Genomic DNA, 20,873 nt, shown 5'->3' on the forward strand with positions numbered 1-20,873 from the left:
TGCCCCATCCAACCCCCCCTGCTCCCTGTCCCCCAGAACCCCCTACTCCTTCTCCAACCCCCCAGCCCCCTTACCGTGCCACTCAGACCAGCGTGTCTGGCTTCGCACAGCGCCAGACACACTGCTGCATACATGCTGCCGTGCTCCCCTGCAGAACCACAGCCCCCCACCCCCACCCCCCCAGCACCTGCCTTCCAGATTTGAACACCTCAAAATTCAGGAGTGCTCAAGCTCAGTTTGGGCGGCTGTTACTTCATTTCTCCCAAATCAAATATACTGATCCACTGTAACTTGCTGTAGAAAAAGTAGGATAAAATTGAGCAAGAAATGCTTCCCAGTGGTTATCAGGACTGGAATTGCTATCAGCCATTGCCTTTTTGTTGGTTTGTTTGTTTGTTTGTTTGTTTAAAAGGAAGACAGTGATTGCATTGGCAAATTCCCCATAGAATGAAAGAGTGGAACAAAAGAATAATAAAGGCACCTCAACTTTTCCTCATTTATGTAGGACAGTCTTATAATATGCATCCAGATATCCTTCAATCACACAAGCTGAAAATTGTTCCACTTTACTGCAGTTCTGTAGCCATATGGGAACCAATCCTGTCTGTGTTCTGTGCACATCTAAAATTCCTGCTGAATGACCCGCTCTGGGAGTGAGTTACTAGTGACTCAGGGCTGCGGCGTAAGGAGGGTGCGGGGGAGGAGGGTGTGGGGGGGGGGGGAGAGGCCCGGGGCGGGGGGGCCGGGGGGGGGGGGGGGGGGGGCCGGGGGGGGGGGGGGGGGGGGGAGCCCAGAGCTAGGGTGGCAGGGTGTGTATGTGGGGGGGGGGTGAGCCCAGGGCTGGGGCGGCAAGGGTGTGCGGGTGGTGGGGGAGAGCCCAGGGCTGGGGGGGCAGGGAAGTGCGGCGACGAGCCCAGGGCTGGGACGGGGGGCAGCCAAAATTTTTTTTGCTTGGGGCAGCAAAAAACCTAGAGCCGGCCCTGTGTATCCCGTCCAAGAGACACAGGCAGCCACGTGCTGCTCGCATTCCTAACGCTACATGCGTCAGCCCCGCTGCCAGGGAAAACAGGTCACCCCGGCTGCTCACACAAGCAGGCCCACGGCGAGCCGCGTTGGGAGGGGAGGGTGTCCAGTGATCAGCCTCGGAGGCCTACGTCTGCACATCGGGGCCCACTCTTTCAAAGCAGACAGCCTCAGTGCAAAGCTGTCTGGGGGCTGGACTGTGCCCACTCGCGGGGGGCTTGGGGCAGAGCTGCCCTTGAGAGAGCTGCACCCACAGCGGAGGGGAAACGAGATCAGCGGGATATGCACGGGCCTGGCCAAGCAAACCTGAGCTTCGGGGAACACGCTTTCAGCCGACCTGGCATCCCAATGTCATCACACCACAGCCCCCGGCCGGAGGAGCCTGCCCCCAGCAGCCTGGCCCAGGGAAGGGAGGAGAAGCAGGGCTCCATGGGTCTGGAGAAACCATGCTCGGGCCAGCTTTGTGATTTGGGGTGTGGGAGATGAGTGGGGGACAGATAGTCTAAGCAGCCTGTCCTCAGGGTATCACATGTTAGACATGGAGGGATGATGCCCTGGTGACAGAGTATCTTAAAGAAAAAGAGAGAGAGAGACTTAATATTGAGGCTCTAACAATGACAGCAAGGAAGTGGTGGGTGGGGCAGACCCGGGGGCTCCTCGGCAGCCTATGGTCCCATCTCCCCTGGCCACAGAACTGTGGCTGTAACCACAATTCAAGTCTGGTGCCAGACCAGCTGGTTTCTAACAGCCCGTTCGGCCCGCAGCGGGGTGGGTGGGTGAGTGGGTGTGAGAGAGAGAGAGATTTAGGATCACCTCTGCCTGTAGAGAAACAGACCGGAATGCATTGGCCGTAAAGTGCACTGGGTCTCCAGCGTGGTTTTTAAATATCTTTAGCACAGCCTGGCCCCTACTAACGCTGCCTGGCCAGACAGCAACTGCTTCGTGCCATCAGTTGCTAAACAGAGCTCGCCACTGAAACCAATGGGGCTTGAAACCAGACAGCAGGATCCGGCCTTGTAACAGAATCCAGTTTTGCTCCAACTGTGTTTAGATGGCAGTGTGGTCCTGGGGGAAGACAGAATCGGTGCAGCAGGCTTTCTGCGAGGGATTGACTTTCCCCCTGGCTCCATCCATCCACCCACTTCCTTTTGCTACGACAACTCCACTTCAGGGCTGTTTGCCCTGTCTGTCCGGTGGGAGCCTAAAGAGAGGGAGTCCTTCTGGTAAATCAAACGGTCTTTCCTACACCCACCTCTTCCCCAGTTCGGGCGAGGTTAGCTGACAGTGCCATGCCAGAGGGGAGGTAAGGGATACCTGGCAAAGGCATTGTGCCCACCTCTGCTAATCCACAGAGCCCAGAAACAACCTGCAAATTTAGGACAGGATCTGAAAAGCAGAGAGCTGGTCAAACAGCAAAACAAACGGGAGAGGGAATTTGGTGAATTTTCCTCCCCCATGTTTCCTCTGTTTTACAAAATGTGGTGTGTGTCTTTCTTTCTTTTTTACTTTGAGAGTTGGTTACAAACCAGGGGGAAATGTCACAAAATGTGTCAGCGTTTTCCCCGCACTGTTTGAATTGAAAAGTTTGAAATGCTGCGGAACGTTGAGGTTTGAAAGCCACCGTCAGCCATATGCAGAAGAAGATAGTGCCCAAGGTCTGGGGGTTCAGCAGAGAGCAGCTCTGGGTAAGGAGACTGTCTGTCTAAGGGGCTTGGATGGCCCCTGTGATAGTCATATCTGACAGTCTTTAATGCGTTTATCCTCACCACACCCCTGTGCGGTGATGAAGTCAGCTGGAGTGCTCACACCCTTTGAGAATCCGTGCCGTAAACCAGCCACAGCCCTCGGCGGCCCCCCAACACAGCAGCCATGTCAGCCCTGTGGAGCTACACAGGCAGGGTGTGCTGTCTGGTGGTCACAGTAGGTGCCTGGGAGTCAGGACTCCTGGGTTCCATTCCTGCCGCTACACTCGCCGGCTGTGCTTCAAGTCGCTCGACTGCGGAGTGCCTCCGTTTCCACTCCCGCAGCGCGTGTTGGTATATGGGGGTTTCCATGGCCACCACCTCAGCGCGGGAGCCGAGCAGCTCCCCGACAGGAACAGTCAGATGGGGACAATGAGCCACCCTGAAGTCTTTATTGACCGTTCAATGCCCAAGAACCCGGCTGGGAGGGGTTTATATTATTACTCTGGGGGGTCCCCTAGCCATAAGCAACCCCCAATAAAGCAGGACTCCCAAAACCAGAGTCATACAGCGGCTCCTCAGAGAGTCTGCAAGCAAACAGCGACAGTCCCATCCCGCAGAAATCTCCACAAACCATACACACCCCTGCACTGTGGTCCTGATGGAAGCCTGTCTATGCATCTATGGGACTTATCTGGTCCTCCCATCACCACCGAATCCGAGTGCCTCCCAGGCTTTGCTGCAGTATCCTCCCAACACCCCTGGGAGGCAGTGCTATTATCCCAATGGTACAGAGGGGGAAACTGAGGCACAGAGCGGCTAAGTGAGTCACCCAAGGTGACATAGGAGGGTTGTGGGGGAGCAAGGAATGGAACCCATATCTCCCAAGTGCCGGGTTAGAGCTCTGGCCGTTGGACCATCCTTCTTCTCCATGGTTTGGCTTGTATTGTGACTTATAGGCTGAGACTTATATTGAAGGGGTGACCCTGACAGCCACTGTTATCCTCCATTCCTACCAGCCTGCACCCCTGGAGGGTCACCACCTCCGATCTGGAGGCGATAGGACACAGGCTGGTGAGAGGGAGGAGATGCGAGAGGTGGCGCGTCACCGATTAGTGCAGCGCTGGTGAAAGGTGCTGGCGGCAGGGAGCCTAGAGAGATAGAGGCCAGATTCTCAGCTGGTGTCAATCAGCAAGCTCCAGTGATTTCAAGGGAATGATCCTGATTTACACCGGACAGTCTCTTCCACGAGTGACTGGGCAGACACGACAATTACCCAGCTCCTCATCCCACAAGACCCCAAAGCACTGTACAAGCATGAAGCTGTCTAGCGAGCTCTCTAGGGACTCATCATGATATCTGAGCACCTCCCAAACCCCCCCGAGTCCAGCTGGGCTGGCTAGGCACACACCGTAAAAATCTCTTTTCCACTCCCCTTTCCCAGATTAGGTACAAGCGCTACACAGGTATCACTTTGCCCACCATAGAAATGCAGCCACCTCTGGGGTGGAACATGGCAGCTGTTTAACAGTGGCACCACATGATAGTTTGGGACAGGAAGTGAAGGGGGTTATAAATAGGTAGAATGCAATAATTTGCGCTGGGTGAAATTTGCTTGCGACAAACACTCCCAAGCTTGCAAAAAGTGCCACCAGACCCATAACGCCCACAACGTGGACAGATCCTGAGCTTTCCAGGTCATTCAAGGGACGGCGCCGCCAGGAGCACAGCACCCGGAGCCGGGCAGTGGTTCAGCGCTGACTCAGAGGGAAGAGAGTCACCAGCACCACTGCAAAATCTCTGCCCTTGGCAATGCCGGGCCCCCTACTCACGGTGTAGTTGGGAGACAGCGTCACCGACTGCCCGCCGGCTGCATAGTGCGTCTCGGTGTAGTCCGGCGACAGCAGCCTGCTGGGAGAGAACAAGAGAACCCGGTGAGCAGTCCCGGGTCTTCCTAGTCCCTCCTTATTTTACTTCCTAAGAGGGGCAAGGACTAGCCCAGTAAAAGGTGGGGGCTGGAGGATCAGATCTGGGGCCTTTCTGCTCCAGGCGGCTACACCGAGTGCAGACCAGGCCAGTAGTGACTGACAGCCAGGCCCGCCTGATGGCTGCTTGGCGGCCAACTTGTGTCCACGGCACAGAAATCCCCGTGGTCGCTGGCACTGATTGCCGCCCTGCCAGTCAGACTGGGCTAGCGCTCAGCCCGGTGGTGGCCGCACCTGCCACAGACTGGGCCGTGGGAGCAGAGTCGCTTCAGTGGAGGGTGGCCCTGCTGCTGCTCCGGCTGCACCGGTTCTGTGGATCTACCGAGAGCCTCAATGCGGATGCCTTCCCTGCAGGCCTCTCCTGCTCAGCACGTGGCGTTAGCATCACGCCCCTCCCGCTGAATCACAGCGCAGAGGCCGGCCATCCCCGCAGGCAGACACCCAATGGACCGCACACAGACGTGTCCCTGGACGCACACAACATGGGAAGATCCACACAACACACCGAGGCCACGCAAACACCGCCACAACCGCATCCACACGCAGACACACACCTCTGTGCGTGCGCACACCTCGCTATGCGTTCACACAACTAGACATGCCCAGGCAAACAGGAGAGGAGCTGGAGCTGGGAGGGGTCGATCGGGGAGCAGGGGGTTGGGCAGGGGTAGGCCGGTAGAGAAGAGCCGTGCCTGGGGAAGGGGATAGGGCTAGGGGAGCCTAGAGTGCATAGTTCCAAACCCGGAGCCCCTGACCGTCTCCCCCAGTGCTGTTGTCTTGGAAATAGAGGCAGCCCCACAGAGGGAGCCATTCAAAACCAAGACTGCGGCCTTCCCCAGCCCCAAGACCCCCTTCCCTGTCTGCCCCCTCTCCCCCACCGTTGTTACTCGTTGCATTGGCGTAGCCCCAGCTGGGGCCTACATTGGGCTTTCATGGTGATTCTCCCCATGGGGCGGCTGCGGCTCGCCTCATCGGGCCGCAGACCGGAGGGCTGCTTGGCTCTGCCCCAGTCACCAGTGCTGAGCAGTCAGGGGCCGTGGAGCGGAGAGCGGCTCGGCTCTGCCGGGCCTGCCCCAGTCACCAGCTCTAAGCAGTCAGGGGCCGTGGAGCGGAGAGCGGCTTGGCTCTGCCGGGCCTGCCCCAGTCACCAGCGCTGAGCAGTCAGGGGCCGTGGAGCGAAGGGAGTTCGGCCCAGAGAGGCGCGCAGACCCAGGGCCTGCTCGCAGAGATGCCTGGTGGGGAAAGGAGCGCGGCTCGGCCAGTAGGGTTGGCTGCCGCCTGGACTCCCTCCCCTGCCTCTCTGGCTCTGGGATTAGGAGACATACGCTGAGCATGAATCACGGCTTCTTTCTAAAGGCCTCTGAGCCCGCAGTGCTTTGCCCCCTTCTGGCCTCCCCTTGGGCTCCCATCTCAGCACAAGCTGTCTGCAGATGGGACACTCCTGTAACGTCCTTGGGGGGGGGGGATGGAGGCAAGGGGAATGGAGAGCCGGGCCAGATCTGAGGCAGGAGGGCAGTGGGGAAGTGGCCGGGTCCTGCCGCTCCAGCAGGAGGGAAGGAGTGGGTGACCCCCCACAGAGCTGGGGAAGTGGGACAGGAACTCAGAGGGAGGTGCAGAGAAGGGGCTGTCCGGGTTTTAACTCCTAAGGCCAGAGGGGATTTCAAATCTAACGCCAGGGGAAGTTGCACTTCCTACAATCCCACCCATCCACCCACATACCCGCCACCCGTCCCTGACCAATGCAGGCCGGGGCTGAAGGCTGTCAAGGATCCCCAAATCCAAATCTGCCTGCCCCCTCCTTTGGGAGCTGCCGGACCTGGGGCACGACAGACTCAGCTAGGCTCATGACAGGGGCCAGGGGCGACGACTCAGGAGAAATAAAACAAACCACAGTCACAGTCAGCGAGGTCTTTTCCCTGAGGAACAGCATTTAGAGCGAGAGATCGCAACAAGAAAACTCCCCGATGCCACAGCCTGGGGCGTGAAGCGCACCCCTCCACATTGTCTGGCCTCCCTTAGTCTCCCCCGGGGGCACGAGCTCCACCACAGGGCCCGGGCGGAGTTTGAACCCAGCACCAAAGCGCAAACCTCTACACTTAAGTTAAAGGAACAATGCCCTTAGCTGGCAGCAGAAGTAGGCTATTACCCCCTGTGGGATGCAGCCTCTGCTTCACAGGCCTCTGACACAAACAGCCAATGTGCGGCCCTGCCAAGGGGCAGAGGGGAGAAGCGGAGCTGGAGTTAACCCCTTGATTGCCATGAATCCGCTGCCACTGGGCATGAAATATCACCGAGGCAGCAGCATCACGCTGCAAGGTTTGTAATAGGGCAGCACAGTGCGTTTGTCCCTGCGGACGCGCTCTGCACCGCAGAGGGGCGGGAGGATGGGAATCAAACAAGGAAACAGCCCCGACGTGCGGGGGGGGGAAAAAAGGTGGGGGGGGGGGGGGGGATACAAGCAAACTTGTCAGAGCCTCAGAACAAAACCAGGATCCTAGTTTTGGGTAGGGGAGGGAGCCTGGGGGTCGGCTCACTCCCCGTCTCTGTGTTACCGGCAGGGCAGAGAGAGGGGCGAGTGTGCAGGACCCAGCCGGGCGCTGACAAAGCAGCCCGCAGGAGTGGCAGGATGATCCAGGCAGAAGGATGGTCCAATGCTTAGGGCACTAGCTAGGCCTTGGGAGACGTGGGTTCATTGCCCGGCTTTGCCACAGCCCTCCCGGGTGACCCTGGGCAAGTCACCTCGCCTCACCTGCAAAGGGAGGCGTGAGGATAAAGCCCGTAAAGACTGTGAGGGGCTGAGATACTACAGTGACAGCGGCCTTCTAAGCCCCTAAGCCAGAAGAAGCTGGTTCTGAGAAGCAGCAAACCCCCCCCCCCCGTAAACGCCCCCCCCAGTGTGAGTCACTTTCCCACAGCTGCCTGAGATCTCTCAGCAGCCCGGCTGCAAAGCTCTGCAACTGCCACGCCCCCAGCCCCGCGCTGACAAATGGCTTCCTGCTGTTTGGCCGGCCGACAAGACTCGGGAACAGAGACAGAACGCGTCTAAAACCCAAAGCGAAGGCAGCGTTTGCCTCTTTCGGGGGGCTCCGGCGCGGGGGAGGACGGGGGGGCTCCGGGAGCGAAGTGAGGGGGGTTAGACTGGAATGACCCCCACTGGAAGTGGAGGAGCAAAGATGGCCAAGTTCCTCCCCTTGCAGCCGATAAGCCAGAGCTCCTCGGAGGAGCTCCAAACCAGGGTGGTCCAAGGGGGAGCGCGGTCGGAGGAATGGGATGCGCTTCAGCAAAATTACGAATGGTGCAGCATGTTAGCCTGGGGAATCGTCTCTCCAGGACACGGTGGCCCCATCTCATGGGGCACTTAGACGAGGCTGCAGAATGCGCTCTGATGCGCCACACTGCTCTGGCCACAGCACGGTCACCCTTCAGGACCCCCAAGCTCTGCACACGTGGACCCACATACTCGAGCAGCGGAATCCGCCCCTTGTGCGCCATAGTCTCTGCTTCCATTTCAGAAACACCCTCTAGCCCTCCTGGCTTTGAAGGACACCTTGGCAATGTGACCCAATGCAGTGATGCCTGCCTGAGTGTGCAGAGAGTCTGAAGCAAACGCAGAGGTGTGAACTGAGAGCCGAAGAGGGCAGTCTGAATATTAACCTTGGGAGCTAATTCACCACCGAGCAGTTTGGCAGAAACATCCAGCTACTGTGCTTCGCCCCCAATCCCAAACTGCCTCTCAGCTAGTGACCCAAACCTCCAGCATCCCACCAGCCGTTTCTGGGATGCAGCCACACGTGGTCCATGGAAAAGTCTTTGGCATCCAAAACTGCAGCTGTGGGGACGAGTGAGCTGAATTCAGCATCAGGATAAATGACCCAGAGCTGCTGTGCTGATCACAATGTGAATTTTCATATCTCAAACAAACATCTGGATTTGAATTGAAACAAAACCGCTGCAGAATCGAGGGCTCTTGCCACAGAATTCAGCTTGCGGTGGAGTACATGGGGCCTTGGCCTGGCCCCAAACACACAGAAATTACATTAATCACCTCTGAAATGCAGCCACCTCTGGGGGAGCCGGGATGTGGTCAGCCAGACAGGGGGCAGCCCGCCGGAAGCCCTGCAGGATTTCCAGTGTGCAGCAAGAACGGCCACGCAGAGCCATTGGCACAGAACCGCGCGCCTAGGAGGTCGGAGATGGCTCTGCAGGGCGCTGAACGTATGGTTCCCAGGAATCCACGGAGCTGGAATGTCCTGCGTGGGCCAGTGAGTCATTCCTTCAGGCTCAGCGGGAACTTTCATGCATTGGCTGGAATGGGGGAGAGAGCCCTCTCCATGTCTGGGATTCAGATGGAAGATGCCAATGGACACCCATCTTCTCCTAGGCGTGCTGGCAGGAGTAGGCTCCCTGCACCCATCCAGAAGATGGAGGAGGACATGGTCTGGAGATACCTCCAGGGAAGCAGGTAGGGCAAGGGGCAGCAGGCAGGAATGGAGGCGTATGCTAGGAAAAGGCTCCAACACGTCAGAGCAATTGGGCATTGGGCAGGTTCCCCAGGGGAGACAGCGGAGGAGCCCCGGCTATGGAGGCTGGAGAACAGGGGGAGAGGCCAGGGGCAGCACTCCGCGGTGTCGGGGTCTGGCCCGAGTGTCCCTTTCCAGGCCCTCCCGGCGGGGCCCTGCGTGTGTGTGGTGACAGCCACCAGCCTGCGGGCAGCGCTGTGAGCAGTGACCATTGTACAGTAACAGGGGACGGAAGACAAGAGGCGACCATCACGTTGTGGCGGGAAACGTGAACCCAGAGCGCGCTTCTTCTGGCCTGCTCCATTCATCCCCATCCCCCTGTAGCATCCATTCCTCTCCTTCACTTCTGCCGCCCCACCTTCCTCCTTCCTCTCCCAGCCCCTGCCTCTCCTACCCTTGTCCTGGGCCCTTCCCTCTGCTCTGACAGGCTGCACCCGAGGCCCGGGGGCTCTCCAAGGATGGCAGGGAGCTAGAGTCACAACCATGAGGCCACGTCCCCAAACGAAGGGTGACCCATGATGAGTTCCCATCCAGACAGTACCGTGCCCAGATACCTCCTAACGAGGCTGATGCTATTTAAGGGCCCAATCCCACAAAGTGAATTCAGTGAAGTCAATGGAGCTGCACTGTTTACATCGGCTGAAGACCTCGCCCTAACTACATAGGTTACTTCCAGGCCCACGGGCCCCACCTGGTCTATTTTATACCACAGTAAAAGAGGGAAAAGCAGATGGAGAAAAAACAAACAGCAGCAAAAATAGCAGCCAACGCTTTCCCTCTCTCCTGGTTTCTTATTTTGCAGCCGGCTGAGTTGCAACATGTATTTGTGGATTCTGGGACCACCCACTCCTCGCCCACCCCACCCCTGGCTGGGCCAATCAGCTGGCATGGACCAAGTTGTGGTTTCCCACCTCAGGGCAATTAAAAAGGAGCTAAAAAAGAAACAACACAAAACAATCGGGCAGCGTGACCTTTAGTGCCCCATATGTTGAGAGTGGGGGCCATGCTCTGCTCTCGTTGGGGGGGCACTGGAGTAACTCCACTGGCTTCGGTTACTGCAGCTTTACCCCAGCGTAACTGGAGCAGAGTTCAGTGCACAGCATGGGGGCGAGATTTGAACAAAGGCTGTTTCATGGCGACAGGACGTCTGCCGTCAAAAAGGACGTGACGTTCTTCACAAACCGGCCACAAGAGCCCCGCCAAAATGCAGCCACCTCTGGGGTGGAGGGCAGCAGAGATGGGGGGCATTTTGGCCGAGTACAGCAAAGCAAACCCCTATGGTTATGAAAGTTCCTTGAGATCTTTAATGCCCCCAGGACCTACCTGATATTCTTTATGACCTTTACTCTCCCTCCCCTTTCACCCACGCGGGCCAGTGCCCATCCCCAAAATCATGGGGATGTCCGATCTCCTAGGATCCATCCTACTTCCTGTCCCTCTGACTCGCAGGACAATTAAACAGTCCCAGATGTGTGCTGGATATCACAGCACTCCGGGGGAACGAGCTGTTACATGCAGTGCTCCGGGGATGCCTGACATTTAAAGCCAAGCCCCCGCTACCAAGACCGCTCAGGGTCACAATCCCGTTCGGCAGGGAGGGAATTAAGAACTACCACTGTCACGATCCCAGTCCACGGCACCTCTGCCCAGCGCAGGAGATCGCTAGATGTATGGCAATCCCTTGTCCTAGCCCTGGGAAAGCAGCACTAGTGACCACGGCCGGACAGTGCTTAGCTCTGGAGTTCCCAGTAAGAACTTCACAGCTACAGCTGCCACCAGCCGCCCATCAGACAGTCCAAGCCACTTTGATCCCGAGCACCGTCGCTTCAGCTCTTTCCCCTGGACACATGATCTATGGGGTAATTATCCTGTGTCCTCCGACAGCACCTGTCATGCAAAGCTCTCAAGCCACGGTACAACGAATGAAGGCTCAGGGTCTCGGAGGTAGCATGATTATCCACCGCACAGACTGGCGAGCCGAGGCGCAGAGACACGAGAACACATGAAGCTAAGGGCACAAAGTGACTCAGTGGCAAAGGCCAGGAACAGAACTCAGAATTCTCATTTCCCAGCGGTCAGCTCTAGCCACCGGACAATACTGCCCGCGATTGCAACAGCGCTTACCCCAGGTCCGCACTAGAGACCGAATCTAGGGCCTTCAGCACCTGAGGTCTAGACCTCCTGAGCTAAAGGAGTAGCTCCATTAGCCTGTAGCAGTAGAAAGCTGTTAGGACACTGAGCAAGTGAGCCACACAAGGTGTATAAATCATTAACGGGCTTTAATTCATTCCCCTATTAGAACGCTAATGACAAACGCTACGAAAGCAGCTTTGAAAAGTCGATGCAATATACACATCCATCTCTCTCTCTGAGAGGGAAGGGATTGGTGGCCTGTTTACAGTGAAATAATTCATCTGAGGCCAGCTCCTGAGAAGATCTGACCTCTGGGCTCATGAATGAGGGGTGCGGCAGTACGGCACTGGTGCAAATGAGATATTGTTTCCACAACAACTTTCACAGCGTTTAGTCACTGGGTTGCAGTGTGCAAAGGGGGCTGCCGGAGGACTGGCTGAATTACCCCCATCAGGGTCCTACCACTGCAATCAAAATGGGAAGCTTCCACCAAAGAAAGCCTGAAGAACTCTCCCGTGAGCTTTCCCTCAAGTTTTTCTGGCAAACGGCATCTTAGAAAAATAAAACGGGGGAGGTGAGAGGGCTATTTAGGGTGGGATTCAATACCCTTCTTTTCCCTGGCTCAAGGGGAATCAAAACGATTAAAAAAAAATATGAATGAAAAGGTTTACAATTCCAGATCATGAATGTGTACATGGCAGATCGCTGATCCCCAGCTAGTGTAAACTGACCTTGATCCATCAAAGTCACTGCCGCTGGGTCGATTTAAACCTGCCTGGCCCAAGAACTGCACACGTGCTTAAAACAAACTGGAAAAGTCCGTCCATCTTCTACTTCCCCCCTCAGGGCTCAGCAGCTCCCTTTCGCTCGCTGATGAGGTCAGAAACGCCTACAGCTTCCTCTGTGGTTGTAAGAGCAAAGGAAGCTGGCAGGTTTGGTAGCCGAGATGCAGATCCAGGAACTCAAGTCAAGAGGGAAGCCTCAGTGTCACTTTTACTATCTCTGGATATAGAAAACAGGGGGCTGGATGGGGGAAATGAGGCTACACGTGTTACAGGCCAACAGCCCCAAGCCAGCTCCTCCTTGCTCTTACCGGGTCTGATCCAAAGCACTTGGAAGTCAATAGCAGCTTTTCCACTGACTTCCGATCAGACCCCTGGTTCCCCGGGTGTTATCAGAAGCCCTTAAGGGGCGAGGGGGTGCACACACATATATCCTTGTAGTATATCGGATAGACAAACCCCTCACCCCCATGCTCACAACGCTCTGTAACGGCCTTCTGCATACAGTATCAGCAAGGTCTGAACCTGGGACGTTCACCACCACAGCACAGACCTCCACCACTTAAGCTAAAGGAACAGTCCCTTTAGCCAGCAGCAGTAGTAAGCGGTTATCACCTACAAGACCAGTGGTAGAGGGAGAACTGACACACCCCTTCCCAGAGTGTTGCCCCTTCACAAATGCAAACACATGCATGGTCACATGCTCCGCTCTCCCTGCTCCCAGGGACGCCAGCACCTTTGCACACACCTTACGTGTGTAAGCACACACTCTTGCACACCCACCTCCTTGCATGCACAGCCGTGCTTTCTTCCCTGCAGGGAAACTCCGCTGCTCTCTGCTCAGAGCCAGCATCATTACTCATCAGGCTTCTTCAGCGGTCAGCATTTTTCAATGAAAGCGAGTTCTGGTTTCCTTCTGGCTTGTCTCTCGTTACCCAAAGCAGCCAGACGGCCGCAAACGAGGCTGGCTTCCAAACGTTTACGGCCCAATGCTAACAAGGGAAGAAGGGGAGGGCTGGGGTTCCATCCAAGGGCTGGCAAACAGGGTGCATCAAATTAAGCCAGAATGAAATTTAAACCGGTCTCCACGCACCGCTCTCTCTCTCTCTCTCTGCTTACAAACTGTGCATGCTGTAATAAGAGGAGTGGGGAGATGCATGGGAAGATTGGAAAGAGACTTTTTTATCCCCTACCCGATCACAGACATGGGTCAGGGTTACAAAGGTTACACCCCATGTCAGGACCGAGGCCAGTACCCACTGCCTCCCGGCACCCCAGTTATGTACATAAATGTACCCTTGTGTGTCACGTGCCTTGTACTGCATCGGGCTACGGGAGTGGGGACCTGGTGTTAAAACTGGGGTTTTACTGACCTTAATATCCAAATAACCAAACAACGCCCCACATTCGCGCAGTCTCCCTGGTGCCTCCTTTTCCCGGGGCCACGCCTTGCTTCCCCACTGTGTCCCCTCTAACCTCTTGGGCAGAGCTCCTGACCCGGGACGGGGCTCGGCCTGCAAGTGACAGGGTGCCGAGAAACGTAACTCTGGCGTTCCGGCGTGAGTGCTACACGCGCAAAGCAAGCGTGACGCCTGCGTTTAGCCCAGAAGCCAGTATTAGATGCAGGCAAGGGGGGGCCCACTCCGCATAGAACTAAGACTAAACTTTAGGAGGGTTCTCTGCCAATTGAAGTCACTAAGCCACAGGATTTGGGGACTTCAACAGCAGAGTCAAGGGAAAGGGTAGGGACGGCTTTGTGGCCTGCGACATGCAGGGGGTCAGACCAGATGATCATAATGGTCCCTTGTGACCTTAAAGTCTATGAGTCTATGAACTCTGCTGCCAACTCCCCCTGCACTCACTGCCCCGGAAGGCATCGCCCCGCAGGCGAGAACCCTCCATCAGCGGGGGCTCCGCAAGCTAGCACAATGCCCCGCTGCTTCCCGGCGGTGGTGACGTGCCAACACGGGTGCACCCGCAGCAAACCCCAGGCCGGCCTCAGGCTGTTCGGGAGCTGGCCGAGAGAAACCCAAGGCAGCCGCCTGGCTGTGCCGGAAGTCCCCGCCTCGGCAGAGTGCGGAGAGACAAGAGCCTGGCTGCACGCGGTGCTAGTGAAAACCCTGCAGATTCAAGCCCTGTCTAGCTACAAACCATAATTGATTGAAACCGGTGACTGGGCAGGGGAGGACACGTGACCTTTCTCAACCCGCTGGGTCATCCCCAGGGCTCCTTCGGTTGGTATTTCTGCGGTTAACTCTCCTGCACCGTAACAGCGCTAGCCCTGGCCAGCGGCAAGGATGGAAACTAGGACTTTCAGCACCTGAGCCGGACTTTCGTCCGGGCACTGAGTGAGCTCTGAGCTGTAGGGGTCAGTGGGTCTCACTCTCTTCTCTTCATTTGTTGCCCTTCATGACCCTCCCTCCCTAGGGCCCAGAGCCAGCACAGGCAGGGATGCTGGGAGACCACTTCAGCTCACGCTCTCACCTGCTCGCACCTGGCCACTCACGTCAGCGCCAATCAGAGGCTGATGAGTCTGGGTTACGCAGGTCGGGCGAGAGGATCACAAGGGGCCCTTGGAATTTCTGAATGACCCCTCCCCTCCCCTCCCTTCCCCAGCCAGGCCTGAGGATCCAACACACCAAGGAAGGGGCCACAGAACAAAGGGCCCAGCCGGGCCGGGGTCAGATTTCATGAATGGCCTGCAAATGGCTGTCCCTGACTGTCGCCCAGGCAGCCAGATGTGACGTGAGGTGACAGCAGCTCCAGCCGGACATGAGAGGAGGCAACCCGGACAAAGGCCGCTACGTAACAACTGGGCCCGCTCCTCCTGCAGCTGACACCAGTGTAAATCCGGAGCAGCTCCACTGAGGTCAGAGGATACACGCCGGTGGAAGAGCAGAACCAGGGCGAGGCATGAGCCAGACCCTCCGCTGGTGTGAATCGGCAAAGATCCCCCGACACCAGAGCAAAGGGAGAAGAGCCAGAGACTCCCCGAAATCCTCTAGGGATGTTGCTATTCATTTAACATAGAAGGAGCTCGGATACCACCATGATGGGCAGCCGCGTAGAACCCCTAGATGGACAGACAAACCGATTCACACCAGCTGGAGATCTGGCTTGTTGCATTGCGTGAGGGGAGGTACAGACCTTGGGACAACGTCGGGCCTTCCTGGCCGCCGACAACACCGACGAGCCCAGACTGTGACGAGGTGCTGGGGCGTGAATGCGTCCTGTGCCCGCTCCGGCCAGGGGGAAGATGCCGCCCCAGGAGTCTTTGCCCAGATCAAACCCAGTGATTAGGAAAAGACAAAGAAATGAGCACAGACCCCTGCTAGGATTATTATGCCTGAAGCATTCTCTCTTTCCCCCGTCTCTCTCTTCTTGGTTACTTTGGAGAGCGTGTTTCTTCATTTCATTTGATTTCCAAAATCAAGTCTACCCTCCAAATACTTCCTGCCTAGGCCAGGCTCCAAGCTAAATACGATGTGTAGCAGGGCTGCTGGCAGGAAAGGGCTGTAGTCTCTTCTCTTGCTGTTTTTTTTGATCCGCGCGGACACAGCGTGTAGAAGAAATAACATTCCAGATCCCCAGCTCGAGGAGGGTTTCAGGCCAGAGGGTGCGGCACAGGCTCCGGAGAAAGGATGCTGCTAGCACCAGCACAAATCCAAACCGGCTCTGAGCAAAGGAGATGCAGCGACACAGATGGACCAGCCTCATTAATGCTGGAACTGAGTGCAAACCAGCACACGGGAGAGTCATGTCATGTCATGTCAGGCAGACATTGGCTGCTGGGAGAGTCCCCAGGATTTCCCCCGCATGGTCCTGCCTTTGCTGGTGTGATCTCACCCGCACCAGGAGGGGCCCCAGAACAGCAGGGGAGGAGGCTTCTAAGCACCCAGCACTGGTCTAACAGTCCCACTCCACTGGGGGCCCAACAAGGCACGTTTGAAAACCCCACCCCTTGGCATCTTGAAACGCTACCCGGGGCCTGCACGCTGCCACTCTGGTGAGCTGGCCTCATGGCTGGCCGACAGCCCAACGCAGAGACCAGTCCATGCAGCGTTTAAAAGAGAACTGGATAAATTCATGGTGGTTAAGTCCATTAATGGCTATTAGCCAGGACGGGTAAGGAAGAGTGTCTCTAGCCTCTGTTTGTCAGAGGGTGGAGATGGATGGCAGGAGAGAGATCACTTGATCATTACCTGTTAGGTTCACTCCCTGTGGGGCACCTGGCACGGGCCACTGTCGGTAGACAGGATACTGGGCTAGATGGACCTTTGGTCTGACCCAGTACGGCCGTTCTTATGTTCTTATGCAAACCACAACCTCCACGCTTCTCTGCTGGTCCTGCTGCACGTGCCCCAAATGTCCGTAGTCTGGTCCCCTCCTTACGCATCCCGCCCCTGCCCATTCCAGCTGGGATCCAGTGCCGAGGAACGGCTATGTGGCAGCATTTCCAAAGAGAGCCAGAAATCCCAGAGGAAAAGCCTTTTCCTGGGAGATTTCTAGTGCAGTATCCAGACCTACCAGCCTGAGCGAACGCTCAGAGATGCTGGGGAAAGGTCTGCACATCAGTGCCATACACTTCAGCTGCTGCGCAGATTCCTGGGGGTTTAGCTGCAAGGACCCTCCAGATCAGTGTCCATCACTGTTTAGGACCAGAGGGCGATGGATAGTCTTGCGTTAGCTAAGGGGTGGGGGCCGAGGGAGGGGTGGGTGTGGAACACGGAAAAGAGAGAGATTAAATTCTAGCGCGAGATGCACAATTCCCCAGCTGGCTCGGGGAGGTGGCTGTTGGCAGGAAGCTCACAGGGTTGGTACTTCCCTTGCAGGACAGAAAAGCCAGGGCAGGGACCGTACTATTGACTCAGTAGGGGAAGGTGAAATCACCCCGTTCACATGCACAGGGCTCAGGAGACAACAGCGCCGCAGTCGGCACGGGACCCCGCCCTGGGAAACGCCCGCCTCGCTCCCACGGCCCAAACGGGGGCCGACGCGCTCTTCAGGGAGAACGTTCCACTTGCCGGCCATTGGGAGGGAGGCCTGGGACCAAAGTCCTGAGGCCTCTTCCACGGGACCCAGGGGCGACAGGCCTTGGGATTCTGCCATGGGGAGACGCCTCAGGAGCATCTCAGACTAGCGGTGGGGACGCTGGCGGTGACTCGCCCTTCTCTGGGTGTCAGGGAGGCAGGAGAGACACATGGGCCCAGTGCTAAGCCCTGAGGGCGGCTCCTGGTGGAAACCAGAGAAGGAAAAGCCCCGGTCAGGCTGTGGAGCCCATTCCCCCAGCAATTCGGGTGATTCCTCACAGCCTGGCTTCCCGTGTTTGGCTGGTCTAGTTTTAAACGCCCCCAGCGATGGAGCGTCCGTCACGGCCCTCGGGCAGGCTGTCTCCCAGCCTAGCAGGCAAGTGCTTTGTGGTGCTGGGATGGAACGTGCTCGCCCGGAGCGCTCAGATCCACAGAGAAGCTGCGTTACACATGAGGTTAGAGGCACCCTCTCTATTTAGGTGCTCATCGGACTCGCAGCGGGGTCTTATCCTCCCTACTGCTCCAACACTAGCTAGTGAAAATCATCACCTGGGCTTCTGACGGGAGGCCATTGCAGGGAGTAAGTGGCTCCCCACCCCCGTTTACAGCTCGGGAAAGGCTGACGGGGGGGCGTGGCTTAGATCACCCGGGAGGTCCATGCGGCTCGAGGGAGCTTGACTCCAGCTAGCACAGGGAGCAGCAGCAGCAAAGACAGAGCGGGCTAACGAGCCGAGTACGTTCTCAGGGGCTGTGCCAGGTCAGAGCTACCCACTCGCAAACCTGAGCTGTGTCACTTCCAATGGATTCCTGCCAGCATGAGACTCCAGACCCCTGGATGCCCAGGCCCATGGCCTCTAACCACTGGACCACAATTTTCATGACATTCATCTCCCCATCCCTAATGTTATAGAATCATAGGGTTGGAAGGGACCTCAGGAGGTATCTAGTCCAACCCCCTGCTTAAAGCAGGACCAATCCCCAGACACATTTTTATCCCAGTTCCCTAAATAGCCCCCTCAAGGACTGAACTCACAACCCTGGGTTTAGCAGCCCAATGCTCAAACCACTGAGCTATCCCTCCCATAAACTTTCAGATCGCAGAAACAGCATTTACAGCTCGCAGAAGAAGGGTTACAACGTCATGAATCCTTTACAGACAAGAGATCCCGGAAACATCCCTGAAAACATATAAGGATTGGAGACTCAACGCTGTACAGAAGTGGGAAAAAAGGCAGAAAATATGGAGCAAATAACTGAAAAAAGGGGTGGGGGGGAGATGAGACAGAGCTAAGAAGGTGACGGGTCTACCTTTAAAGGCTGAGTTTATGACTGTCAATCAGTAGCCAAGTAATACAGAAGATACTCCAACTCCAAAACTCTAGGGTAAGAAAAGCACAGTCATTGTGGCACTAAGTTTACAAACCAAGATTTGTAACCTATACAGGCAAATAGGTAAGAAGATAGTAAGTTTTCATGATTACACCACATGACAAAGGGTAAGCAAGCCTTAATCAAAATATTTCAACGTACACAGCAGCCAATGAAATCTGATGTGTACGCTCTATTTTTGCCAGGGACTGACCTCTTCTTGGAAGGCGGGTTTTTCTTTTTTAAAGATTAATCACTTCTGACTAATGGAGACTTATAAATTTAAAGATGCTGGAAGGGAAATCAGTTTTTGGTCTCTACTCCCACTTCCACAACAGGTGTGTGTCTTACTCGCCTCTTATTCCAGCTTCCCTCGCCGTATTTCATCCCACATGGGCTACTTCTGCTGCCGCAGTGTGTCCCTTGCCCTCTTCCCAGGCCAAGATACCACCGAACATCAGCAAACATCATGCTTCAGGGCACAGGCTGATGACCTGTGGGGTCAGGAAGGAATGCCTCCCCTCAGCCCACCCCACTCCATATATATATATATATTAGATAGATAGATAGAGAGAGAGCGCGCGCCCATCTCCTAGAACTGGAAGGGACCCTGAAAGGTCATCAAGTCCAGCCCCCTGCCTTCACTAGCAGGACCAAGTACTGATTTTGCCCCAGATCCCTAAGTGGCCTCCTCAAGGATTGAACTCACAACCCTGGGTTTAGCAGGCCAATGCTCAAAGCACTGAGCTCTCCCTCTCTCGTGGTATTTGACAGGGGAACAGTCTGCCCTCCATTGAAGCCATAGGTACTGGCCACTGCTGTAGGTGCCAGTAAGAGGGAGGCTAGATGGATGAACGGTTAGTGCGGAGGCAGTTGGATACCACGTTCGGGTTCAGGATGGGGCAGAGAGATAACACGACTCCTTAGCCCAGAGATCAGATCCAGTGCACCGGGAGGCGGCAGGCCGGCGGGGGGCCGGGCCGGTTCGCCCTCCGGGAGGCGGCAGGCCGGCGGGGGCGGGCCAGTTTGCCCACCGGGCCATGGGATATGGAACCAGATGGCCCAATTCAGTACAGCAGTTCTTACTGCTTCTCTGCTCCCTTCACCACTGTGCTTCTCTCACTCCCTTCCTGCTCCCCAGACCCTGCTCCCCAACATCCTTCTCTCTGGGCTTCTCTTTCCCCCGTCTCTCACCCCAGACCTCTCTCCCCGGGCCTCTTTCACTGCTTGATCTAACTGATCATTTACTGCTTTGCCCCTTTGCTGCTGCATTGAGGAGCGAAGCTGAAAACGGTGTCTCTGGCCTGAGCTTTCACGCCCTGCCAGGGCCCAGCCCATCTGCAAACAAATCCCTGTCCCAGCGGGGCCCCCAGCACCACTGACCCCCCCTCCCGCCAGTGATAGCCCCAGGAGCCTGGCAGTCTCCGACTGCTGAAACCCAAACAGTCTGGCCGACTCTCCCCCGCCGAGCTCCATGCAGAGTCCAAAGAACTCCGCTTTCAGCAGCGGGCAACTCGTCAGGACCGCTCCGCCCCAGTTACTCAGCCGGCACAGGGGAGCACTGGGTCAGAGGGACAGGGAACGGAGTCACTGGGACGCTCTCAGGGGCAGGCATTTCTATTGACCGGCGGGGGAAGCCAGCCCTGCACAGGAAGAAGAAGGGGCGTGTGGTTACGGCACTGACTGGGACTCTGGGGACCTCAGTTCAAGTCTCTGTTTTGCAACAGAGCAGTCCCTGCTCTCCCTCGGCAAGTCACGTAGCCTCCCTGTGCCTCAGTTTCCCCAGTGGCGCAATACCAGCACTGCCCTCCCCTGCTGGGAGGCGAACTTCACTGATACGAGCAGGGCCCGCAGACACTACAGCGCTGGGCGCACCACGGAGATCAAGGGGTTAATGGTTTCACGGCTTTTTTGAATTCCAAAATGGCAGGGGGAAGGAAATCAATCAAAGCAGATGATTTCTGAGAGACCCTACAATAACAAGCCACGGTGCTCAGCCCCGTCCCTGCGAGCAACCCTGTAAAAACAAACCAGTGTGGATGGACGAACAACCCTGCAGCAACAACGGATTGCACACGGCCGAGCCCCCACAAACACCCTGAGAAGAACCGACAGGCCAGCCCTCACACACACCCCGACACTACCAAAGCAACCCGCCTCTTAGGAACCGCTGCGTTCTGGCTGTGATTCGCTGAGAAACCACAGCAAGCCAGCAGCGGCTCCCTAGCCCAACACATGCAAGTCGCCCACTGTCTACAGGGCGAGTGGGCTTGCCTGAGAGCGGGCACACATCCGTGTGTCTGAGCAGGCCCCCGGGAGAAGGGGTGTCTAGGAACGCCCAGCCCCCCGG

The 20,873-nt window shown here is 56.6% G+C and overlaps 1 protein-coding gene across 1 annotated transcript in view; it reads right to left on the reverse strand.

Annotated features, from left to right (window-relative positions):
* ADAM33 (ADAM metallopeptidase domain 33) overlaps positions 1-20,873 on the reverse strand; it is a gene marked incomplete in the record, with an annotated part of 75,505 nt that overhangs the window by 32,637 nt on the left and 21,995 nt on the right. The window contains 1 exon segment of the mRNA XM_034772285.1: positions 4,538-4,616. Coding sequence (XP_034628176.1) covers positions 4,538-4,616 — 79 coding nt within the window.

The sequence above is a fragment of the Trachemys scripta genome, chromosome 5 (assembly GCF_013100865.1).
Source record: "Trachemys scripta elegans isolate TJP31775 chromosome 5, CAS_Tse_1.0, whole genome shotgun sequence".
In the NCBI taxonomy this organism is placed as follows: domain Eukaryota; kingdom Metazoa; phylum Chordata; order Testudines; family Emydidae; genus Trachemys; species Trachemys scripta.